We start from the raw sequence: 27,889 nt of genomic DNA on the forward strand, positions 1-27,889 counted from the left end.
GTTAGTTCATTAAAAATGAACAGTTTTATTTCTGCTGTTGTCAGTCTAGGGTAAAGCCTGACCAGGTCTCATAATGAAAATAGTTCAGAACAGAAGCCATAAGATTTAGTTTTCTACGATCAATGTTTAACCGTTTAACTGCCGTAATCAGTGTAATCAGTGTATTTATTGCTTTCATAGGTTATACAGGTTGGTACATTGTATTGGTTCAGCTATGAAACCCTGTAGGGCACTGCAATATAACTTAAATCTAACTTAATAACTATTGCTTAAGGCTATCTTTAATAAATTTTTTTTTAAATAACCATACGATCATGCATCATATTATATTCATATATATATCCTCGTGCCGCCCAAGAAAAAAAACGCAAGATCAGCTAAACGCCCAGTGTGCAATATATGAGCCATAATATTTTGAAGTCGTAACTGGGCCCACGCACTTAAAACATTTTTTTTTACACAAAACTCGAGCAGGATTTTTTTTATTTTTTTCTGGGTATAAGTGAATAAAAATGAATACAGTAAACTGAATTCCACCTTCGTATCTTTTGTTCATTTAAATGCACATTGGGTTTTTGATTGATGTTATAAAGTAATAAAATATATATTTTTAAATCAACTTTAAGGCACGTAATTGCGATAACGTAGCCCCTGACTATTATTATTCTGCTTAAATAGTTACATAATAAGCCACGTAAGTCAAAAATAATTAGAATTTTTTTTTTAGTATTGGGCTACTTTTTTATGTATGTTAACATTCATATTTGACATCGAAATGCTTTATAACAAGGTCTGAAAACTAGTTAATAAACTTCCTTAACATACAACTTAATATCCTTCTTAATTATATATAAGTTATTGTATGTTTGCTGTGTTTCAGTATCACTGCCTTCGAAACTTTATTTTTCACTAAGACTGTAAATATCTGGTTCATCACCAGAAGGTTAGTATCCAGGATCACAAATTTTATTGTGTGATTGCAAAAAGTCTTCCAGCTCGTATTCAACAAGTAAATCATCATGCAGACCTAAAATAAACTATCAAAAAAGAACCTTCAGTTGACCGTAGTTTTGTAGAAAACGACCAACTTTTTATTTTTGTCAAAGTGACTTACACCCTAACTCAGTAGCTTTGGTCGCTTTCTGCATTGATAAAAAAATTCAGTTGGTCGTTTTCTGCATAACTACGGTCAGTTGTAGGTTATATTATGTATTTTTATAACAGTAGTGCCCAATGTGCAATATGATGAACATAATCTTACGATTAAGAAAAAAAAAATGTTTATTTGTGCCTTTGTAAAAAACTAACAGTACATTTCAATAAAACAAACATTTAGGATAATTTTTATGTCACTCTTTAAACGATAAAAGCCATGATTCATTTAATAAATTAAGATTATATACCCATGTGTCGCGCGTGTTTGAATAATTGCGGAAGTACAGCGAACTGATATACATGGAAGTATTCTGTCCGCTCAGTTATGACCCAACGTAAACTATTCGATTGTAGGCGGTGCTTACAAACTATTCGATTCGCAACTTCAGTTCGTCCGAGATGACAGTCAGTGACGGATGGCTAAATTGATTTATAAAAACAACGTTTTTTTGTAATTAAAAATGTCTTCATGTGTCGTGAAGTGGTGCAGAAGTTATTTTAGTTCATACCAACCCATATAACCATTCCAGTCGCAGAATCATCAAAGTGGTAACTAAATGTCAGATGTGTCGTAACAGAGTCCACACAATGTGTCTAGAATTGTTTCGAAACAAAGTGTCGTCGCCGTGTCTACACTTTTCCGTAACAAGGTGTCGACACATTTGTGTGCACTTTGCGTGCGGTTTGCGACTAAATCTGACAGCAAATTTGTGACAGCAAATGTCAATATAAAATACCTCTTGAAAACCAAGGTTTGTCAAACTACTATTAGTATCTCGTGTGCTCGTAATTCTAGTAAGTCATCATGGGCGATGCGAATGATAAAAATCGACCAAAACCATATAAACACCCAACACCCGTCAACCTTTTACAGAAAAGTTTTTAAAGAAATGCAATACGCTACTAGGTCAGGCAACGAATGCTCAATAAAGTTGTAGAGGGAAATGCTCAGAACACAATTTTTGGCTCCTTAACTTGGTTTGGACAAGTTAGGAGGTGAACATATCAAAAGTCCTCGGCCGTAGCCTTTGAGCGGGGGGGAGAGAGGGGGCTTTGAAGGTCCCATTTTCCGGTTTTTCGATTATATCTCGGAAACTATGCATCGTAGCGACATGGCCACTTATAGAAAATGAAAGTTAATTTAATTTGTTACAAGTTTATTTAGTCAATTTTTTCCATATATTGAATAGTTTTTGAGATATCCGCTCTTGAAACTTTATTTAGGGCTCTCAATTTTATCTTGATCTCTACATCAGTGAAGGTGCTAGGCCGTGTTCCACAAAATTTAAAAACAATTTTTTTAGAGTTCCGTACCTCAAAAGGAAAAAATTGAACCCTTATAGGATCACTCGTGCGTCTGTATGTCTGTCCGTCTGTCACAGCCTATTTTCTCGGAAACTACTGGACCAATTAAGTTGAAATTTGGTACATATATGTAAATTAGAGACCCAAAGACGGACATATAACGTAAACAAATTGATTTTATACCCAAAAAATGACCATTGCCCCCGCCCTTTATCTCCGAAACTACTAGGTCATAAATTTTGAAAAAAATACACAAAATAGTCCTTTACCTATCACGATTATTAAGATGACAGGAAAACCTATTAGAAATGTGCAGCCAAGCGCGAGGCGGACTTAATGTACGGAACCCTTAATACGCGAGTCCGGCTCGCACTTGGCCGGTATTTTTTAAACTCCTCTCGACGCTTAACCGCTGAACCGATTTCGTTGAAATTTGGTATAGAAATAGTTTGCGTCCCGAAACAGGACATAGGATAGATCTTATAACCAAAATCATCTTTTGAAGGTGTGAAAAGTGGCGTGAAAATTTGTACGGACAATCAATAACCGCTGAACCGATTTATATGAAATTTGGGATGGTCTACAATTCTACATCTTTGATTTAGTTGAAAATGATAAAAAACATGACTTCAAACCTAAACTTAAACAGTAAGTATTAACTTCAAGAATTCAATTCTGAATTCCGCCCTGCACCATATTTCACACCTTTAAAGGATGATTTTTGACATAACTTATCATGTCCTGTCTCGGGACTCAAAATATATGTGTACCTTTAAATTAAAACTGTTCAGCAGTTTAAGCGTGAAGAGGAGTTTAAAAGAAAGTATTTTAATAAGTTTATATGTTTTTACTTCGGAATGGTGTCAATGTGATACCATAACTAAATTTGGTACTGTGAATTTATACGAAAACGATACCAAACATGGCCTCGTAGCTTTACTGATGTAGAAGTCAGGATAAAATTGAGAGCCCTAAATTCTTATTACTTGGCCTAACTTGTGTAGAAGGAAAAGGAAAAATAAAAGTCTTCGGCAGGAATATAAGACACAAATATAATTTTTAGAGTTACTATTTCAACCATCAAACATAAACATACCTTGATTATATTATTCTAGTGAGATACGCATATATAAACAAAAACATTAAAAAAATTACAAGGTCGAAATGTCACGGAGCTTGTGTGAGTTATATGTGAAAAATAAAAACTTTTATGACAAGAAAATCTGGACACAATTTAAGAATCATCCAATTGCGTCGAGGAATCATCAGTATTTTTGCTTGTATCATTACCTCCTTGCTTCTTTTTTTGTCCTTTGTATTGTGTAGCAATTGGTTAGATCTGAAAATAAAGATAACTTGCGTCGTCACGGATGTCGATTTATAGGTTTTAGGGAGTGCAGAATTCGAAAATGATGACCATTTTATAATCCAAGATGGCGGCTACGCATGTTGTCATAAAAGTCGTCATGAATATTGTTTTATAGGTTTTAGGACGTGAGAGGTCCAACAATAGGGTATATTACTGCAATGTTCTGCCGCCAGAGTGCAGCACTACCGACTCAGTAAATTCATAGACTAACTTATACATACTGTGCCTTAAACTGTTTTTTGACAAGTTTTCAAAGACAATAAAATATGACATTGATGCATCAAGGCGGTTTGTTAACAAGTGCCTACCGGTAAACGCGAAAATCGAAATTTAGTTATCCGCCTCTTTATCGCTCGAATATGCGAGAGTGATAGAGAGGCAGAAACCGAACCCTCGATTGTCGTGTTTCACGATAGGCGATATGTGAGTGACGTAGTGACGCATGTTTGTTTACTGTATGTGTACTACTAGTGCCACCTACGCAGAGGTTTGCCTAATATTCCCTATTGTCTACATCACTGTAATTGAAGTCACAGGCCTCCATGGGCTACGGTAAACGCTTACCATCAGACGGGCGGTGTGGTTGTTTGCCACCAACATGTTAATTAAAAAAAAACTCCACCATATCGCCAGTTAATAAGTACTTATTTTGCGAAGCTAATGACATTTGTCACAAGAAATACGACAATTGTCACGAAATTCCGACACAGAACTCAAGAATTACCGAAAGTTCTTTGAAATCTTGTGACAATTTCCATCATTATCATCATAAACATCGCAAAAGAAATACATGTTTTTGCCGATATAATAAAGTTTTAAAAAATAATACAATGATGGTGACAAACAGGAATACGGCCCGCCCGATGGTAAGCGATAACCGTAGCCCATGGATGCCTGTGACGTCAGCAACAATGAGACTTGTCGAAATGTCGCACCTGTCACGTTACGTCACATTGTCACGCCAGGGAGTACATCTGAAAATTGTGTGTTCCCATTTGTCCCCATACCGATAAGGTGGGAAAAAATGGGAAATATTTACATGCAAATCCTATTCCATCTGTTCCCTACGGAGATAAATGGGAATACATCCGAAAATTGTGTGTTCCCATTTGTCCCCACCCCGATAAGATGGAAAAAATGGGAAATATTTACATGCAAATCCTATTCCATCTGTTCCCTGCGAGGATAAATGGGATTACATCCGAAAATTGTGTGTTCCCATTTGTCCCCGCCCCGATAAGGTGGGAAAAAATGGGAAATATTTACATGCAAATACTATTCCATCTGTTCCCTGCGAGGATAAATGATAAATGGGATTACATCCGAAAATTGTGTGTTCCCATTTGTCCCCACCCCGATAAGGGGGGGGAAAATGGGAAATATTTACATGCAAATACTATTCCATCTGTTCCCTGCGGGGATAAATGGGATTACATCTGAAAATTGTGTGTTCCCATTTGTCCCCACCCCGATAAGGTGGGAAAAAATGGGAAATATTTACATGCAAATACTATTCCATCTGTTCCCTGCGGGGATAAATCGGATTACATCTGAAAATTGTGTGTTCCCATTTGTCCCCACCCCGATAAGGTGGGAAAAAATGGGAAATATTTACATGCAAATACTATTCCATCTGTTCCCTGCGGGCATAAATGGGATTACATCTGAAAATTGTGTGTTCCCATTTGTCCCCACCCCGAAAAGGTGGGAAAATTGGGAAATATTTACATGCAAATCCTATTCCATCTGTTCCCTACGGGGATAAATGGGAATACATCCGAAAATTGTGTGTTCCCATTTGCCCCCACCCTGATAAGGTGGAAAAAATGGGAAATATTTACATGCAAATCCTATTCCATCTGTTCCCTGCGAGGATAAATGGGATTACATCCGAAAATTGTGTGTTCCCATTTGTCCCCACCCCGGTAAGGTGGGAAAAAATGGGAAATATTTACATGCAAATAGTATTCCATTTGTTCCCTGTGTGGATAAATGGGATTACATCTGAAAATTGTATGTTCCCATTTGTCCCCACCCCGAAAAGGTGGGAAAATTGGGAAATATTTACATGCAAATCCTATTCCATCTGTTTCCTGCGAGGATAAATGATAAATGGGATTACATCCGAAAATTGTGTGTTCCCATTTGTCCCCAGCCCGATAAGGGGGAAAAAAATGGGAAATATTTACTTTCAAATCCTATTCCATCTGTTCCCTGCGGGAATAAATGGGAATACATCCAAAAATTGTGTGTTCCCATTTGTCCCCGCCCCGAAAAGGTGGGAAATATTTACATGCAAATCCTATTCCATTTACGTACAAAAATGTCCCCCTGTCAACTTTCAATCGAGATTTAATCGATAATTTATTCGATTAATATTCAGATTAATGCACGGACGTAGAGAGTAAACGGGATAGTGTACACTGGCCAAAAAGTGTGTCCACATGAGACATCAAACCTGAGCCCTCCATCTCTTTCTAATTAGGGTGACCATAAGTCATATGTATGTGGGATATTAGCATAAGATTGAATGTATAGTTTGGCCAGGATCTTTTCTCATTCGTACATAATCAGAGAGAATCATACTGTATTTTCCCTATGCTAGTATAATTGTCCCAGAAAAGAGATGGATATAGTTCTTTTCTCTCCTGTAAAACGCTTCACAACAACCTTACTTAATTTAGTCGTTATAACAGCTTTTAGTCGTTATAAAAGCTGTTACAGATGGGATGGGCGTATTGAATCGCGATCATGGTCGATTGTGAGGAAGGTGTGGTCCGCCGTACCTACATCAAAAACACAGCTATAAGAGAGAGCGAGACAGATATCCAGGATGGGGTAAAACGTTGTACTACGTAACTAGGTAATTCGCAAATCGTGTCGATTAAAAACACTGCCTTCGGTCGTGTTTTAATTTATCACCACTCGTTACGAATTTGATTCTTACTTTCAACACTTGTATCGCAAATTACCTTATATTAATACTATACCGACTAGTTATCGATACCAGTCATTTTGTCAAGCCCTAGCGTAGCGTGGCGTAACAATTTATGTTTATACACGAAATTATCTTGAGTATTGACTAAAATAATAAAATATTAGCACACAACGAAATAAAAACTTACATTTAACTGTGTAAACCGGCATCTTACACTATTTATGCTTAACAAAATACCTATAACTATCAATATCATACTCATGGTGTGTTCATATACGTGATGACTTCCCTTTTGCATACTTAAGCTATTCTTTAAGCGTAAGCGTCATCGTAGATCTGTGGTCTGCAACAAAATTTTCAAATTTGCCGCCTTTGTATACTGACGGAAATGTGTGTCCAACCTATATAGAATCGATTACATCTATATAAATAGTTAGAATTAACGTTTCAGTAATTAAATATTATGTAAGTAAGTATAAACATGAGTCTGTAATGTCTAAGGACTTTGGATTTAATTTTTGGCAATTATATAGCTCTCATTACATGAATCGAATAATTAAACATGCCGAAATAAGTATATCTTTATTTATTTATTAGTATACTATTTAGGTAAACTTATTTTTACATTAAGTACGTAATAACAATTCTGTAAGACCGATCCAAATCGCACCGATATCATAGTCACCCTAATGAGTTTGACAGTGTTTTCTTGATTGTACACGTGTGTGTGTGTGTGTGTACACGAAAAATATGTCATCAAGTTGGGGATACCAATTAATATCCAAAGTTACTACAATTTCTACCATATTCAATTTAATGTTTTTTTTGTTATGCACATGCTTGGTTTAATCAGTTAATAATATTGACATCATAAAGTAGCTAACACACTATCGCACCGCACCAAGGTCATTGTGGGACGCACCCATAAGTAAGAGGGAGAAAGCGATATCCCTTTCTCCCTTTTACTTATGGGTGCGTCCCACAATGACCTTGGTGCGGTGCGGTAGTGTGTTAGCTACTTAATGATTAACAAATTATTTAAAAGATATCGGAACTGTAATCGGAATATAGCACTAAAATAGTATATGAAGGTAATTACTTTCAGTAGTATATTGATATAAATACTGCCACAATGGTATCTTTTTTACATTGGCAACATGTGCGAGTGAGACACGGGGCTCTGGTTTTCTATCTCATGTGGACCGTTTTCTCTGGTCTGGTACGAACAACTTTCTGGCTCGGTGATAAGGTTCAATTTAGTATGACAAAAAAACTGACAGTTCGCTCCCGATTAATATATAACTTCCTGGATTAATGCAATTTCAATCTATGTTAGGTCGACTAAATTAATCGCGATTAAAATATGAGGATTAACTTTTTTTTATTCCACGGCATGGCTCTTACACTTTGAGAATATCTGAAAACGAATGAACACAAGGAGCCATTTTGCAAATCCAGTAACTTTGTTATTACTTTTGACAGCGCGTGTCATGTGTCAACACAGAGTCGACACAAAGTCGAAACATTTGCGACTACTTTGTGACTGCAATATTTCTCAGCCTTAAACCATATTTATACATCATAATTAACAAGTTTCGTAGTATGTAAAGCGTTATTTCTGTTATTTAAGTATAGTATACGCATCGAAGTACTAAAAATGCATCAAATAATATAGTTATGAACACAGGCACTGAGAAGTAAACAATTTCATTTCCGGCTAAACTAAAACAATGTGGTGGCGCGTTGATTATATTACACTTAGTTTATCAAATCACTCGAGCAGTTTAATTCCCCATAATAATTTAAGTCCTATTGTAATATAAATGCAAACAATATATAATTACGTCTTGTAATCCGTTTTAGAGATGGCGTATTAATGTCACTTATTTTTATTTAAGCATTTTTCCATCTGACAGTTTCCATTTGACAGGAACGAAATGAACGAATGAACGAATGATTTTGGCATAAAGTAGTCGCAAACCCGAAACAATGTGTGCACACGGCGACCACACTTTATGTCACTTTGTGTCATGTGTCGACCCTTCCCCATTTCTGGTAACTGTGTCGACACGGCGACGACTCTGCGACTGGAATTGTGACCGAAACAGACGGTGTCGACACAAGATGTGTCAACACCGCGTCGTAACGGCGACTAGAAATGGTTGTATGGGAAGGATAGTGGAACCACTTTCCACTTGTAGTAAACAGATAACTTCAGTAAAATTTGGAATAAACATGACGATTTGTTTTCAATACTACCGTGCTAAGCTAAAACGTAACAACTGCATACGACTTTCATAACAACATACGACTTTTTAAATTACGAGGATAATAGGGATGGTGTTATGCCAAATGAAGTAGACTATTTTATTAACTTGTGCTTGGTATAGGTATTTTCTATATAAACTTGGTCAAGCAGATCTTGTCAGTAGAAAAAGGCGGCAAATTTGAAAAATGTAGGCGCGAAGGGATATCATTTCATAGAAAATTTGAATTTCGCGCCTTTTTCTACTGACAAGATTTGCTTGACCGTCTATAATTATAAATGTAGTAATGAATTCTTTCTTACAGATTTGTATTTTCCTTTTTTATTTCATGAGATGGAGCTGTAAAAAAACTACCTAATTATTTCAAATTAATAATCAAATTTGATATTATCATTTTACATTATTTTCCATGCAGATTCCCACAAGATGCTATTCGCAGAGAACTATGGAAAAAAGCTGTCCAATTAGAGAGACATGAAATTAAGTGGATGCCTGGAAAGATATCTAGAATATGTTCTATTCATGAGATATAACTCGTGAGATAATCATACCCTGCCTCCTATATGTAGATACACTTCCACTGAATTAATTTAACAAATACACACATTATCTGAAAATGTTGATCATTCGAATCCACCCTCTACCGTCACATATATGTAGGTTCTCTCTCAAGCCATTTCCGTCAGTAGAAAAGAGCGGCAAATTTAGAAAATGTAAGCGCGCGAACGGGTGTGGTCCCATAGTTACAAAATTTTAATTTTGCACCTTTTTCTAGTGACAAACTTGCTTGACCGGCTATAAACATATAAAATATTTCCATTGGAACTGAAAGTGGGGATTTATTGTGACCCCGCCTATTCAAATATTTTTGACCCGATTCGTGTGTACCCATGTAAATTTTGCAGGCTGTATAGCCAGTCCGAATTCTAAGACCTGAACGTGACTTCGCACTGCCATACAAATTGATAATAAAATATACAAAATACTTATTGTAGCGGAATACATTTATACAACAATGATATATTTACTTATGTTGAGTTAGTCTGTCATTTCATAACAACATTTTAACTAGTTATCTTTTAGTCTGCATTAAATTATTACACGTGAATTATTTGACTGGTTCTTCAATGTATGGCATAAACCTATCCCTGTCCAAGTCATATTCTAATCAAATATGAACCGCAAACTCTCAGCGGCCAGTACGTACAGCAAGAAGGTTATTAGCGGATTAATGTCGCTGATTGGTAGTTATTGACATTATATGCATTTCATCTACACTTAGCTATGTACCATTAGTGTAATAAAGATGACTATTATTTTGTTTACCAGCTTTGATTACAGGCTCTGTAAACGCGTCGTCTTATTTAAATGTAGGCGTAATTTTGTATGTGTGCTAATTTGGCCCGAGAATTTGAACGGTAATGTTCCTAAAGGCGGTTTCCATACTAAATATATGCGTTCACTGCGGAAGTACAATACTTGTCTATGAATATCTGTCAAACGTCAGCTGTCAAAATGGTCGCCACTGAACCGACCATTCACGACCTCTAGGTAAATTCGAATTATGCGCGAAAATTTAAAACTTACATCTGATAAACTTCTATGTACAGCGTATTTTACACTGGGCGTTTAGCTCTGAATTTAATTTCTAAAGTCTGGGCAGTTATGCTGAGTGTCACTTTGTACAATGTATTGCACATTGGGCGGCACGAGGATATACATCTTTTAAACAGTTACAATTTTTTTTAAGTTGCGATATCTAAACTAAACTACTATATTAAATACTATTACTATAATTAACTATCTAAGAACTCTTGCACTGAGTAAAAACAGCTGTTTAATAAATATTTAGTTATCTTTCTGTTAAATAAAGTAGACTGATATAAGTATAAGACTTACAATACCCGGCTCATTTCGCCGCAGCCTGATAAATAAGATAAAACTTCGTGTAACTTCGTACCGACGGCGACACGAGTATGCTCAATTAACAATTCTAAGCGCGACTTGCACCATCCCACTAACCCGGCGTTAATCGGATAAACCTGGATTTACCATGGTTACCAGTACAATTTGACACTGGGCTAGCTGTTTAACCTTTTGTATGCTTAGGAGCAGATCTGCTCCATATATATTCAACTTAAACATGTATTTATTATGACTGCAATATAAATGACAAATTTTTGACAGAAGCATACGAAAGGTTAACCGGTTAACCACGAGTTAGACAATGGTGCAAGTGGTGCTAAGCGGTTAAAAGGTTAAGTATAAATATTAAATAGTTATTGTGATCCCCAGCCACTACATGCGTCAGATCCTGGAGGCGCTGCGCTACTGCCACGAGAACGACATCGTGCACCGCGACGTGCGGCCGCACTGCGTGCTGCTGGCGGGCCGCGACAACTGCGCGCCCGTCAAGCTCGGCGGCTTCGGCGTCGCCGCGCAGCTGCCGCACGCCACCGAGCACCGAGCGCCGCCTGGTCACTTACACTTCTCTTCTTAGGCCCACTTGCACCATTCCACTAACCCGGTTAAACCTGGAATTACCATGGTTACCAGTACAACTTGACATTTGGTTAACGGTTTAACCGCTTAACCCCGGGTTAGTAGGATGGTGCAAGTGGGCCTTATAATTATAACCGAGATTCGAAAATTTAAAGGGCCCGGTCGTGTTTTTAAATTCGCCACTCGTTGCGAATTTCCTCTTTTTCGCACTGGTATAATAGTAACGGACTACGATGACGTTGAGGGACAGTTTGATGCGATCGACAAGCTGCGTAATACCCAAGGGTTCCTGAGACTCTGTCTCTGCCTGTGTGCCTGACTGTGTGTCTGCCAAAAAGTGATATTTAATAGAATACCTGTCCAATTGAGAATATGCATTTTGATGAATTCATCGCTCTGGTTTTCATGACTCGGGTGACAGTAACAGTCTAAATAGTTAACCAACTTTTAATGTACAGTAGGAGTTACGTGTAATCTTAACGCAGCTATTCATTTAAGAACTGTGATTTTAAGTAAAGGTTATTCCAATTATTAGTTTTCTTATACTTAGAGATTTTACCCGAAATATTAGATTTGAACAAAACAACCGGGGGTCTATTTAAAACATTAACTTGTGAACTAGAATAACCTGACTAAAACCGGGTTGTATTATACAGAACTGGTGAGGGACACTCGACCGCTAATGGGTCCCATGGGCCAAGCGTATCTCAAATCAGACGAGTACGGTAAGACTCGAAGCAAGTTGTGCCGTAACTGCATGGACATACCGTGCATTTTCCATTAGCACACTGTGTCTTCACCCACATCACCGATACACCATGTGTCTTATGCAGCAGACATCAGAGTTTATAATCGCTTGATCGAATTGTACCCAATTGGCACTTTTTCCACATACAACACGGACCCTGTTTCCTGCGTGATAGATGTAATTTTTATATTTATTTGTATGACTAGTCAAAATTTTATTTTTCTTTCCACATCGGCTTTACACATTGGAATATATAGTTACTTGTTTGATTTACATAGTGTCGAATTCAGTTTCCGCTTTTTACCAATTTACGATAGTAAACATAGATTCTTTGATTGGAATAGGATAAAACTAAAGTTTCATCCGATTTGTTTGCAATTTAAGTAATTATGATTCAGTGAAATTATTTTAGAAAAATTACACGTATCACAACAAAGCCACTTGATTAGACTTCAATATAAAATACCAAAGCCTAGTACCCTAGTGTTTACACACCAAACTCTTTACTAGGTATAATACAAAAAGATAAACCTTTCTTGAATACACTTAGGTTACCATGACAACTACACCTGCGGTTTTAGCATGAATGCATTTTTATCGCTTGTCACTGCCTGTCACATTCGCGCTTATATACTTGTTAGAACGTGATAGGCACGATAACAGGCGATAAAAATGCGACCGTGATACCGCCGCTGGATGACAATTTTGTCAGTGGCACGTATCGTTGATGTCATTGTAAGATTTTTAAACATCGTGTTTCTGTCTCCTATTTCACCAATTTAACAATGTACGTTACACTTACAATTCCTCGCACGTGCATTTCGGGATTGACAAGCTACGATTGCAGTTTTAAGTTTAGAGCTATTGTTACTTGCCCATCTGCCAACTCAACGAATTGTTTTCTAACCTTACCTGGATTAAGGAATAACTAACGACTGAATACCAGCGTTGTAGTCGTACTGAGTCGAGCCCCTTTTTAACATCACGCTGTTTGTTTGTATGTCAACATAACTTACCTAGTATTAGTTGTTTTAGTAGTTTTTAGATTTTATGTTAAAATGTAACAATAATGCGATGTTTGTGATGTTAAATAAACATTTTCAATGTCTATGTCGATAACGCCGCTAAGAGAAATGGTTACTTGTCAATCCAAAAATGTACTTACGGCTTGTTCTCTGCGACAATGATCACACGCGAATTGACCCAACATTAAAAGCTAATGTTGTAAATATCTCCAGGTCGTATCGGAACACCGCACTACATGGCCCCGGAGGTGGTGTCGAGCCAGCTATACGGCAAGCCGGTGGACGTGTGGGCCGCGGGCATTCTGCTGCACGTGCTGCTAGTCGGCTACTTGCCGTTCACTGGCACCAGGGAGAGGCTGTTCGAAGCTATATGCAGAGGAAGATTGCGGGTGAGTGCCTGCACTATTGTATCTAGATAATACGCAAACACACTACATATATCACACCGGAGGTGGTGTCGAGCCAGCTGTACGGCAAGCCGGTGGACGTGTGGGCCGCGGGCATTCTGCTGCACGTGCTGCTAGTCGGTTGCTTGCCGTTCACTGGCACCAGGGAGAGGCTGTTCGAAGCTATATGCAGAGGAAGATTGCGAGTGAGTGTCTGCACTATTGTATCTAGATTAGGACATTTCATGCTTACATATACCTTAGAGGTTGTGCACAAATCATGCGACGGTGTTTTCAGATATTTTTTGACCGCCCCCCTCCCCCTTGGTGATATTTGGTGAGTTTTTTTGCTACCCCCGCTTCCCCACGTGTATATTTTTGAAATATTTCCATCCTATCATCCATCAAGACAACGCGCTCCAAAATTTCGTAAGATAGACTCGCTATTTTGAAATGCGGAGTGAAGCTTTATGTTTAACGAAACCGAGAAAAAGTATCTACTCATGTGGTAGGTATTTTTTCTTAGTTTTGTTCACTGTAGAAGAATATACGTGAGTCTCCTTATACGCCCCCTCCCCCAACATGATCTGTCCTGATTTTTTCGTGGCCCACCTCCCCCCCATCGAACCTCGCGTGATTTGTGCACACACGCCTTTACTTATAAAAACTATCATCGATTGTTAACAGTTTGACGCCCCCCTTTGGGATGACATCAGCGACTCCGCTAAAGATTTGGTCCAGCGAATGCTGACAGTTGACCATACGCAGAGAATAACCATCCAGGACGTGCTCAACCACAGGTGGATAAGAGTAAGTAAAGATCACCATTGTTTGTAGTAATAGACGGAACCGAAACCCAAATGAAATATAATCATCATGAGTTCATGGTTTCCTCCGAATAGTCACGATAAATTAATCGTACCTTATCGGGTAAACAAACATTTTTAATATAGACAGAGTCATTTTTTTATATTTTTTTGGCTCTTTATAGTTGATCTTCTGACCTCTGAGGCACGAAGGGTCATCGAAACGAGATATAGAAACAACTCGACTGTTACTGAGTTAAATTACGATGGCGAACGATTATTAATATTATTATGTCTGTCCTTGTCTCTCGTACGCAGTAATGTCATCAGTTCTTTCTGGCACAAGGAATCTGTTAGTACAGAGGAGCAACATTTGCCCGCCATTTTGTGAAGAAATTAATATAATTTATAAATTAATAAAATTTATAAATTTATAATTTATATTAAATAAAAGTTTTTAATCCCTGGAAGGAAGGATTGTGTACTTTTTTTATGTCGTTCCGTTGGCCTTACTATAGATCCTTGTATTGTGATGATATTATTATTCTATCGATCCTTGGACAATATACTACAAGGATGTTATTGTAACAATGATTCAAATACCAGAGAAATTCAGCTTACAATCTAAGGGTGGAGTTCCACCTGTCCAATTTCTATGTCCAATCTGTATTTTGTCTCACATTTTACTTAATGAGAGAGTGAAACGCAATGACATTAGACTAAGATGTCCAAGATATTGGACGGATGGAATAACCGTAAGCAACGTGATGAATTTGCTGTAGGACCGCGACAAGCAAAACCGTATCCACCTCGCCGGCACCGTGGACGAGTTGAAGAAGTTCAACAGCCGGCGCCGCCTGCGGGCCGCCACGCTGGCGGCGGCCGCGGCCGACGACGAAGAGGACGACGAGCAGCCCGCCAGCAAGCAGGCCGTGCTCGAGGAGGCCAACGCGGCTGGTGAGACGTGTTCACTCTATCTCCTACAGTTCAACAGCCGGCGCCGCCTGCGGGCCACCACGCTGGCGGCGGCCGCGGCCGACGACGAAGTGGACGACGAGCAGCCCGCCAGCAAGCAGGCCGTGCTCGAGGAGGCCAACGCGGCTGGTGAGACGTGTTCACTCTTATCTCCTACAGTTCAACAGCCGGCGTCGCCTGCGGGCCGCCACGCTGGCGGCGGCCGCGGCCGACGACGAAGAGGACGACGAGCAGCCCGCCAGCAAGCAGGCCGTGCTCGAGGAGGCCAACGCGGCTGGTGAGTCGTATTCACTCTTTCTCCTACAGTTCAATAGCCGGCGTCGCCTGCGGGCCGCCACGCTGGCGGCGGCCGCGGCCGACGACGAAGAGGACGACGAGCAGCCCGCTAGCAAGCAGGCCGTGCTTGAGGAGGCCAACGCGGCTGGTGAGTCGTATTCACTTTTTCTCCTACAGTTCAACAGCCGGCGTCGCCTGCGGGCCGCCACGCTGGCGGCGGCCGCGGCCGACGACGAAGAGGACGACGAGCAGCCCGCTAGCAAGCAGGCCTTGCTCGAGGAGGCCAACGCGGCTGGTGAGTCGTATTCACTCTTTCTCCTACAGATCAACAGCCGGCGTCGCCTGCGGGCCGCCACGCTGGCGGCGGCCGCGGCCGACGACGAAGAGGATGACGAGCAGCCCGCTAGCAAGCAGGCCGTGCTCGAGGAGGCCAACGCGGCTGGTGAGTCGTATTCACTCTTTCTCCTACAGTTCAACAGCCGGCGCCGCCTGCGGGCCGCCACGCTGGCAGCGGCCGCGGCCGACGACGAAGAGGACGACGAGCAGCCCGCCAGCAAGCAGGCCGTGCTCGAGGAGGCCAACGCCGCTGGTGAGACGTGTTCACTCTATCTCCTACAGTTCAACAGCCGTGGATCTCGGAGATCGGTGCAGTACGGTTTAACACGTGCATCACGGCTCCGCGGGTCCCAATATAACTCAGTTCGATGTCGGGGCTCGGAATAGTCTGTAGACGACTTCCGTTCCTGGCGGGGTGTTGTGCTCGGTAGAGCAGCGTCGTGCTGCGATCTGTTGAGACTCGGCCCTACGCCGATACTATACTCGTACTATAATAAAATCCCTTTTGGGTTTAGTCCGGTTTCAGTAGTTCAGCTTTTTTTGTCTGATGTGAAAATGAAAGTTGTCGCATGGAAACATTGTAAAGAAATAATTTATGATTTATGATTTATGTAATATCGGTTTTACAAGTTGTTGCTCGCATTTGCAGAGCACAAATTCAGCACCATTTATACTTCACAGGAAAAGGAAGAATTTGTTGTGCTCAGCGACGGAAAAAATATATAGATGATCTTCTCAGTACATTTTTGACTTCGCAAACCGATCCATATGACTGACACTTACCTATGTTGTTCTAGCTGTCAATCTCGTGGTGGAATCGCTGGACGACGTCGCGGTCTTGCAGGACGGACCCGGGTTCGTTGACCCCGACCTGTTTCACAGCGTGCTGGACGACCTGCAGCTACGAGCGCTGCTCGAGGTAAGCTCATATAACGAAATAACGCTAGTGCGTAAGGTTGGTATTCCATCTGTCCAATATCTTGGTCCAATGTGTATTTGCGTGTCACATTTTGTTTAATGAGAGAGTGAAACGCAATGCGCATTGGACAAAGGAATTGGCCAAGTGGAATACCTTTCTAAGTGGCATATAACCCGAGGGCCACGACAGTCTTAGATCGTCAAGAGCGTGCTCGACGCTCACGCTACATATGGATGGCGGTCGGCGAGCGTGCGTTCCGTGGCTGAGGTTTGCCTTTAAGGTGCAGTTTTTGAAAAATATTAGCGCTTTTTCTCAAATTGCGCAACTTCTATTACTTGGTTTGGGTTGAAACTTAAAAAAAATCATAATCATGATATACGCGATTAGGGCATGCTCCCGGGAATTCCCGGTTCTCAAATTCCCGGGAATTCCCGGGAAATTTATAGTGTCAAAAGAACCGGTACTGAAGACCCGGTACCGGTAATTCCCGGTTCTCATCATATGACTATTTATTCCCATTTCAATAGTACGAGTAGTAGTGTTTTAGTACTTTAGCTCGGGACATTTAATAATGGTGATATGAAACGGGGGACCCAAATAACCCGACAAACTAACCTAGTTAAAGTAGGCATTCCAATATTTTCAATCAATATTACGGATCATGGTAAATTGTAAAAATTCACGCAGTTTTCTATTTCAATTTTGTCTTTATCTGAAACATCGCTCAGTAAGGTAAACATACTGGTACTCTACACGGTCCCAGTACATGTAATCTTGAAACTTAAGTCATTGCCAATAGAGATGACAGCAAGGTGTCATCTATTGGGCATTCGCATTTCGAGCACTAGTACGTAGTAGTAGTAGTAAAACACTTTATTGTACAAAAAAACAAAACAAAACAGGAAAAATAACATTCGTCATTAGTACAAAGGCGAACTTATCCCTTTAAGGGATCTCTTCCAGTTAACCTTTGAGCAATTGAGGGAGAATTGGAGACGGTAGACATCCGTACTGTACCAACAGCGTAAATAAAAGAACAATAAAGAAAATTATAATGATAATAAAACGAAAAGTACGTTTACCTTACTTTTGTGCCGGTTAACTACATAAATTCCGTAAAATAGGTTGGAACGCCAATTAAAGTGTCTTTTTTTAATAAAATTGGTAATTTATTAATACTTCCGCAAATATTTATATGAAAATAAGTCATTTATAAAGATTGTAGGCTAACATAAACAATTTCTTAGAAATTATCATAAAATTCCTTGGGAACCGGGAAGAACCGGGAATCCCGGTTCCGGCCATGCCCAGAACCGGGAAATGAAATTCTTGGTACCGGGACCGGTACTGCATGCCCTATACGCGATCCCGGGTACGCACATCCATCTCGCTTACGCTTACGCTCAGTGAGAGCGAGTGAAGAACCTGAACGCACGGGGCCATATAAATGAATAGTACATTATTGTCGAGGCTCGGAAGTAGCTACTTGCAGGCTGAGGATTCGTTTTAAACGGACGACCTTGGGAGTCCGTTTAATTGAATCCGAAGCCAGCAAGCAGCCTTCCAGCCGAGTCATATATAGTGCTTTTCTCAAAAATGGTGCAAGAAATATAAATATCATAGAAATATTTTACAAAACCAACGTTCTTACGTATATATTTTCACAGGTAAAAGCCCTTGCCGCCTTTTTATTTTTTTAATAAAAAAAATTGAAGTGTATTTTTCTGCCGAAAATACGCCAACCTATTTGAGACAACTAAATAGTCGCGGTACTAATCATCTGTTTGGCTGTTTAATGGGCCTGTGCCTTCATTTGATATGGCCATTTCAAATCTTAAAAAGTTTGGAACTCGACAAATAATGGAATTTGTATGCAACATTGCAGTCCCAAAATCGAGACTGCAATGTTTTTAACTTTTTAATTTTTGACTGACCATAAACTACGCGCTTCGCGACCTATTTTTTAGACGGCAAAGTCGACTTTGCCGTCCATTTTTGAGAAATAGTACATTATTGTCGAGGCTCGGAAGTAGCTACTTGCAGGCTGAGGATTCGTTTTAAACGGACGACCTTGGGAGTCCGTTTAATTGAATCCGAAGCCAGCAAGTAGCCTTCCAGCCGAGTCATATATAGTGCTTTTCTCAAAAATGGTGCAAGAAATATAAATATCATAGAAATATTTTACAAAACCAACGTTCTTACGTATGTATTTTCACAGAAAAAAGCCTTTGCCGCCTTTTTATTTTTTTAATAAGAAAGTAGAAGTGTATTTTTCTGCCGAAAATACCCCAACCTATTTGAGACAGCTAAATAGTCGCGGTACTAATCATCTGTTTGGCTGTTTAATGGGCCTGTGCCTTCATTTGATATGGTCATTTCAACTTTTAAAAAGTTTGGAACTCGACAAATAATGGAATTTGTATGCAACATTGCAGTCCCAAAATCGAGACTGCAATGTTTTTAACTTTTTAATTTTTAACTGACCATAAACTACGCGCTTCGCGACCAATTTTTAAACGGCAAAGTCGACTTTGCCGTCCATTTTTGAGAAATAGTACATTATTGTCGAGGCTCGGAAGTAGCTACTTGCAGGCTGAGGATTCGTTTTAAACGGACGACCTTGGGAGTCCGTTTAATTGAATCCGAAGCCAGCAAGTAGCCTTCCAGCCGAGTCATATATAGTGCTTTTCTCAAAAATGGTGCAAGAAATATAAATATCATAGAAATATTTTACAAAAGCAACGTTCGTACATATATTTTGACAAAAAAAAGCCCTTCCCGCCTTTTTACTTTTTTTAATAAAAAAAAGAAGTGTATTTTTCTGCCAAAAATACGCCAACCTATTTGAGACATCTAAATAGTCGCGGTACTAATCATCTGTTTGGCTGTTTAATGGACCTGTGCCTTCATTTGGTATGGTCATTTCAACTTTTAAAAAGTTTGGAACTAGACAAATAATGGAATTTGTATGCAACATTGCAGTCCCAAAATCGAGACTGCAATGTTTTTAACTTTTTAATTTTTGACTGACCATAAACTACGTGCTTCGCGACCTATTTTTTAGACGGCAAAGTCGACTTTGCCGTCCATTTTTGAGAAAATGTATCTTGTAGGTGTACGACCGCATCGCGTGCACGGTGGTGGTGAGCTCGGGGCGCGCGCCGGCGGCGGAGGGCCGGCAGCGCTGCCGCCAGGCGCTGGACGCGGCCGCGCGGCCCCGCCACAACCCCGCCGGGCCCGCCGCCGCCTCCGTCACCACCGCCGCCGCCATACACGACCTCCGCCGGGCGCTCGCGCTGCCGCATATCAAGGTCAGTAAACTACACTACACGCTGACTTACATGACGGTTCAACAATTCGCATACAATTTTCGATACGTTGCTAGGTATCCACAGCGTATAAGGAATTCAATCGACCGACTTGATACCGCAATATAACGAACATGACATGCCAATAAATTTTTGATCTTGAACAGTCTAAATGGGGTTTAACGCCGTCAGCGACCGATGAGGAAATCAAGCATTACCGCGTATCAGTCAGCGCTGACCGCTGCTCACGCGTCTCTGTCTTTAGTGAGTGTTTAATATCGAGCTAAGAACATCTTGAGCTGATGATCGCCGCAGATGTATTGTGGTGCGCGCCTCTGCCTTCAGTGAGCGTTTTGAGTATCAAGCACAGAGCTACCCTCGCTGACGGACGGCACTGGTACTCAAACGAGCATTTTCTCTCCAGAACCACCAATTTGATGAAGTGGACCCGATGATGATGATTGTTTTGATGATAATATTTTAAATTGTAGTATGTTCAATTTGAGTAGGTAATTCTTTTTTGGGTTGAATGAAGTTACCTCCATAATATTTATGGTTCTGATCTGATGTTGGAATCCATGAGAAATTGATAAAACTCCTCAATTTTTTAAAGCACGTGTATGGTGATTTTGGTGTTTTCTTAACTCGAGCACTTCCTCCCTAGAACCACCATGATGATGGAGTGTAACTGTAGCCTTACCAAGAGTTTGACACTGAAATATTCGCTAATGCCTGCGTAACTTACTTTCATACAGCTGTACATCTTGTTCGCACTAAAATGCCAGTATGATTGAGATGCATAAAAAGTAATATAGCTAAGCTATACGCGAGCAAAAATTTATGCACCCCTCCTGAAATTGCGCAAACTCGGATCACACGCATTTAGGACCAAATGAGGGCTTTAAAACGATTTCCATTCCAGTTTGCTGGGAATGAATTCCGCAAAACGCTTTTTTTATCTAACTTGATTGGTCTAATACAACAATGTATGTAATATACGTATAAATTCCGGCTCGTATTATGAAATTAGGTTAGGTTAGGTTAGGTCAGTGCCTACGCCAATTTTGGGGAAAGGTTACAAAAAATGCATAAGCGGATGCATTTATACTATCGAAGTGAAAAAGTCTTAAAGTAATCGCATGAGTAGAGCCGAAGCAGCTAACAACTTTCAGAGCGGTCCTCGTAGGAGTTAAAAATATGAAACTTAACACACGTCATTTTGTTTTATTGGTTATTCATGTAGCTTATTGCTGCGTTGAAATAAATAATCACATTTATAATATAGTCTAATCTCTTACCTAAAATACGGAAATACCTACATATATATATATATATATAGATATATATATATAGGTACTTATACAGCAACAAGTAGTTTTTGGGCTCTACTCTATTTAGGTTTAAGTATCCACAAAGATGGCGTTAACACCTCGTTAGTCGTGATTGTTCATCGTCATGACCCCATATCTCTAATAAGTTCCTAGTTTATTACCAAGATGGCGCCGGTCGCGACAAACGATTCGTTTCCATGGAAACATGGAAGCAGAAGCATTGATCGTAAACGCCCACGACATCTATTGTCGTCATTCGGTAATTTTTTACACACCGATTTGCGCCCAGTAAAATCAACTAGAATCTGAAAAGGTGTTAGGATGTGAGAGGTTGGTAAAGCTAAATCGTAAAAGGGTTCGTCTGGTTCAAATATTCAAAAGGGGATTTGCGATCCCTTTGTTGAACCAGACAGGGATTTCGAATGCTTACTGTTATTTTAAGAACCGGCTTTCAGTGGGCTCGATGATTGACATCCCTCATAATTAGAATAACAAGGTGTTCATTGTTCCCTTCATACCTTGAAATATCTTTCTTTGATACCTTGTTTGTGTTTGCTTTTCCACTTTTCTACATTGCGATTCTCAGTCAACATAATTCACATGTTGAAAATATGTTTATGATAAGGCCGGATTTTATGGAACATTCCAGTAGGTAGGTATCTTATGCCCCGTCACATCTATTCCAGTAGCATGTCACTCCAGTGATCGCAGTTAATTCTCAACTTGAGCGTGGTCCTTGGTTATAATAGCATTAATAGCTGTGTATCTCATTTAAACACTTTTTAACGAAGTGATTATGAAATTCATGAATCAGATACAATTATGAAGATTTTAGACTTCACAGGTTCACACTCGTACTAACGACTATGAAAAGACTAGACGTTACCAACTGTGTAATAAGTTATTACTAATAACTACGAATCTGAAATACGACTTTTGTACTAGTTAAACCCCTGAAATCGATACCTCTGCAAAATAATCTATAAACATCCCTCTAGTCGATATACTCCATAAGACTGAAACTTATTAACACGAACTTATTGGCGTTTCCCTTGAGATTTGTGCTATAGAGGTTCCACTGTATATCCGACGAATGTTTATCACTAACATAAACAGACAAAAACATAAGTAAAATAAAGTAAATGAAGATTCATAAAATTAGGTTGAGCTTAGTTTCTATTATAATATTTAAAACTTTCGCGTTTTGAACACATATAGACGGATCTAACGCGAAATTTATTCAATTACCTTTATTTACCGACGTTTCGACACAGGCTTCACTGGTCGTGGTCGCGGCTAACTGATGTAGCTAGTTAGTAGTTTCTATTGTTGTAAACCACGACTCTTTATTAAGAAATTCATAGTATGGGGTTCTTCAAATAAGGAGTATTACACTTGTACAGAATAGATCTGAGGTACCTATGAAAACACCACACAGTTATATTGTCTGTATTTTATTTTTACCCAAGTTTTTCGAATTAATTCCTGTGTTGGCCCATATGACTATTATGTATCAACTCTTCATTTTAATTCTTCGTTTTGCTTGTAGGTTGTATTTTTCTGTTTTTGTTTTTATTCTTGGTATCATTACTGCAGGTGGGTAAAAGGACATGAATCCCGGCTATAGTTTTGAACTACCAGTTGAAAATAAATTTTACAGTACATATGGTCCTATTTTCCCGCACTAGTGCGTAAAATAGCACTTTTCGTGCGATGTCAAAAGTTTAAAGGGCCATATATACTGTAAAACGTTGTACGATACACGTGCGAAAAGGTAATTCGCAACTCGTGTCGATTTAAAACACTCCCTTCGGTCGTGTTTTAATTTATCGCCACTCGTTTCGAATTTCCTCTTTTCCGCACTTGTATCGTAAATAACTATTAATTGTGTCATGAATTTTTGCAACAATATAAAACCATCAACATTTCTCAATGAATAACAATTGACATCGATGTCAAGTCTTGGCTTTGTAGTTCTTATTTGTTCACTCGCAACACTCTACGTAACGTTAAGCACACATCATTGATCGTGATCGTACCTTGTTTTTCGTATATGCTCGACCTCACTAAAGTTTTATTAGAACATTCGGGCAAAGAATACAAAATAAGTTGGCCGTGTAAACAAACTGAGACGTATGGTACGTGCAGGTTCTTGGGTCGGAAATTATTGAGTGATCGAGCTCTTGAGAGGTGTTTAAATACTTATATGCGGGTAGGAAGCGTTGCGTGGGTGTGCGTATTTCTGAAAGTTGTTGTGGTTCTGGTGAGCGCGTGTGATTATGGTTAATAGGCTAGATGACAAATTCTCATCATTTGTGTCGCTTAACTTCAAACTCTGGTAAATCCATTGGACCCTCTCAGCAAATATCTACCCTATTACGTTTTCTTAATACCATAATCGCATAATCTGACAGATGGATTTACCCGAGTTTGAAGTTAAGCGACTCATTTATGGTACCTATCAATCAATCAGGTTTGTTTTTAGGATCAAATGTCTATATGGGACCCATGACCCATTGCATTAAACTCATTAAAGCAATACAAAAGTCAGAAATGATAGTCAAAGTCCGACAGTCGTACTTCACTCGCGAAACGCCTCTAACAAAACGATAATTGATCGTGACGTCATGGTCTTTGAGAGTCCATCTTGAAGTATGAATAAAACAAGAAAATTGCGCTTTTGTCGGTGAAATATTGCCTTTATCGATATAGTTGCTACACAAATTTTTTTTGGATAAAATGTGAGGAATCGAATGGTATTTTAAGTAAATGGTAATTTTCGAAGTTAAAAATAAACTTAAATTTTGAATCTTTCAGGTGCTGTATCTTTGTATTATTTCCATATATTTTTTAATATCCCAATATTATGATTTATTGCTCATTTGCTATCTATTTTACTAGATTTTGTTATAAAATTCAACATGTGTCATCATCCCTATTACACGCGCCCTCTATTTATTAAGATTGAATACGAACTAGTGATGTCTACATACGCTCCCGCAGTGCAATAAGTATTTACGTACCGACATATGCAGTGGCGTAGCTAGGGGGGGCGGCGGGGGCGGTCCGGCCCGGGTGTCACCCATTTAGGGGTGACACCCGACCGTGAACATCAGTAGTGCCACCTTTAAAAATTCGTAAAATCATGTAAAACGAAAGCGATGGAGTAAATCCTGAGCTATTTAACATAAATTACAATTATTCTTTTTTAATATATTACAATTTTGATTGAATTTTGGAGTGACACCCACAATTTCCGCACCGGGTGCCACCTATGCTAGCTACGCCACTGTACATATGCCTCATGTTATGGCTGATAATCGTAGTATCAGAGTTGTTACCCAAACTTATTGTTTCACTAACTCTGCTCACGCCTCATAGGGGCACTGAAAGGCACGAGCTAACATTACTAGCTTTAAATATCTCGAGGCCCCATTAGCACTAATGATCTATTATAAAAAGCTGTCTGTGCTATAGTTCGTTTTTTTTAGCATTAGAAATAAGATAAACAGTCTTGATGTGTCTTTTATTTGAATAAGACATTTTAAAAATAAGTTACGACTAATATGTAACAGTTATTAATCTAATACGATCATTTATATTATTCTGCTTTCATAAGACTGAATGAATGAATGAATGGCTTTTTTTACTGAATTTTTAATAGCGTTTTTCAATTAAAAGACATGTCAAGATCGCTTACCTTCTTTTAAGTTCTTTCTAATGCTAAAAAAACGAACTATAGTTTACATCCCTCTTATAAGTCATTATCACAAGATTCGTTATGGCGTTTATACAATTTTGCAAGGCTCTTGCTTAAATTATCATACTTCCTTACTGCATATCTTTAAATTAAGCTAACCTCCCTTAAACCCTTAACCCCTCTTCCTTCTCCCTTTTAGCCTCCTTTAGAGGCTAGATTTTCAGAAACGGTGAAATCATCTTTTTGATTTTATCCTAACGAAAAGCTTGTCTGGTAGCCCCCAGCAATAGTTTTCCATTATGATACTAATATCTACAAGTTTCAAGTGTTGTAAGTTGAATGCACTAAAAAGAACATAAAACCGAATGTCCATAACTAAAACTTAGTACCAAGTGCGATTTCAGAACGTACCGCGACGCGACCGTAAGCGGGAACTTATATTGCGGAAGTTACGAATGCGGTTTCTAAACGTATTCCATTTACGAGTACGTGGCATGTGTTGTTCTTATAAAAGTTTTATATTATGCGCTCGTATTTCTTCATTTACCTACATCGGCGGGTCAGGAAATCACTATGGGTTCTTCAAATAGGCTGAATAGTGCTTTGGAATCACGGTATTTACGTTTTCGCTATTCTCTATCGTAAAAACTGGCCAGGTGCGAATATGATTTTGCTTTATTAGGGTTTCGTACTAGGTTGTGCTAGCATTTTATGTATTATGGCCATAAATAATCCGTATTTTATGATTTTAATAAAGCTCAGCACCTACAGCGAATCTAGAATAATCTAACCCAATTCTTTGTGAAGAATGAAATATTGATCCAATAGACGCAAAATGGAACTTATAAATATTGTAATTTAAGGTACTAACATATGACCAGCGGACCGTCTGATATCCAAGATAAAGGCAAAGCCTCTCGAATCTGAATATCATATTTTGTTCGTTACCCTCTTGTGTACGTTATTTTTAAAGGGAACGTTCACGGGATAAGTATCTAATATTCAAAGGAATAGTAACTTTGTGTTACAATTTCTTTACATGTAAAGAAATAGGTAATACAATAGTACGTTTACCGAACGCGATATTTATTTTCGTTGATAATATGATAATGCTTTTGTTGTTGTTGTTCGAAAAGGGATCATATTACTTATCCCTTTTTGAACACCAGATATAGATCTGTTGTTTGACTGAGGCAGTTGGTAAGAAGTTAAACAGTTTGGAAGGCTGATTTGTATTATGTTAAGCTATTAAAAATGTTATACTTATATCGGGATTACCGGGTGTCTCCTGTACACGAGCAAATAATTAAAACGTAGAGTGTACTCATCAAATGATTAAATTATATGGTACAGATTTTTTCTTCTTAAAAAGAAAAGAAATAGAAATAATTTTATAGGTATGCAAACACAAACTTTTTAATCGAATACGTTTTAAGTTTTCTAAACTATATGAGTTTGCAGACAGACAGCTTACTACAAAAAACTAAGGGCAAAAAAACATATTCTCTGAAAACATAAGCTTTTAAATAACAGAGTAACTGTTACGAGTTCCCTCGTTAAAATAAATACGTACGTACTTTTGACGGATGACCAGTATTTTTGTTATATTCTGTAAATACACTAGTAATAATTTTGGGCGAAAGAGTAATATTTCGGTGTCCTCTGGCCTTCAAAGTTTCGGGCACTGTCGAGCTGGCGTTAGGTTACGTGCTCCTATTACCATGTTTTCTTTTGATGTACAAACAAACGTCTAAAGGACCGAATACAAAAATTGAACTTCGGGGCAACGTGAAAAGGTCTGATAGAAAAGTATAATGTTGCAATATTTTTATTTAAAATATTGAATGACTGTAATAGTCTAATAGTACATTTTGTGCGTTTGCTAACTTTGCACCGACGAGAACAGAACTGTCCTTATAAATTATAAATAAACATCATATTTTCATTTAAATAAGACATTAACATTAATGATGACATGGCCACACTTTGTCTTTGCAAATACCATGGAGAGTTAGCTTGGTCCGACTCTATAGTTGCAAACCATATTTAAAATTAACTAATCCAGTGTAGTTCCATCAATAACTTCGATCTCATTTGGTATTTATTTCTTACTCGGTTATATATATTAGGAGTGTTATACCTGTTAGACCTAAACATAATTTGCCCAACTAATTTTGTTATTTTAACACTAACTCACTCTCGCATTTTGTATACATATAATGATATTAACAGGACTACCGCGGATAAATTTCATTATTTATCCTTAAATCCGACTTTCTGCTTTATTTTATTTTGTATCATTAGAATTTGTTTATCGAATATTTGCTAAAATCATTACATTTTTAACTAATTAGAGTACCCCATGTATGTCTTGAGACTCGTAGGACTTAGCCCAGTCCTACGAGTACTGAAGGAGAGTAGATTACATAGCACTATGGATCGGAATTGAATTCAACGGAGCTGCTTAAAAAATCCTTTAAAACAACATTTACCTATTCATTTTCCTACTTACTCGGCGAAAACGTAACCCCTTGTTTTTTATA

General features: G+C 38.8%; 1 protein-coding gene across 1 annotated transcript in view; it reads left to right on the forward strand.

Annotated features, from left to right (window-relative positions):
• LOC134676379 (peripheral plasma membrane protein CASK) overlaps positions 1-27,889 on the forward strand; it is a 254,765-nt gene that overhangs the window by 6,798 nt on the left and 220,078 nt on the right. The window contains exons 5-10 of the mRNA XM_063534775.1: positions 11,330-11,511; positions 13,523-13,698; positions 14,383-14,505; positions 15,284-15,458; positions 16,886-17,007; positions 20,121-20,318. Of these exons, the coding sequence (XP_063390845.1) occupies positions 11,330-11,511; positions 13,523-13,698; positions 14,383-14,505; positions 15,284-15,458; positions 16,886-17,007; positions 20,121-20,318 (976 nt within the window). The remainder of the gene's footprint in view (positions 1-11,329; positions 11,512-13,522; positions 13,699-14,382; positions 14,506-15,283; positions 15,459-16,885; positions 17,008-20,120; positions 20,319-27,889) is intronic.

This window comes from Cydia fagiglandana, chromosome 2 (genome assembly GCF_963556715.1).
Source record: "Cydia fagiglandana chromosome 2, ilCydFagi1.1, whole genome shotgun sequence".
NCBI classification, from domain to species: Eukaryota; Metazoa; Arthropoda; class Insecta; order Lepidoptera; family Tortricidae; genus Cydia; species Cydia fagiglandana.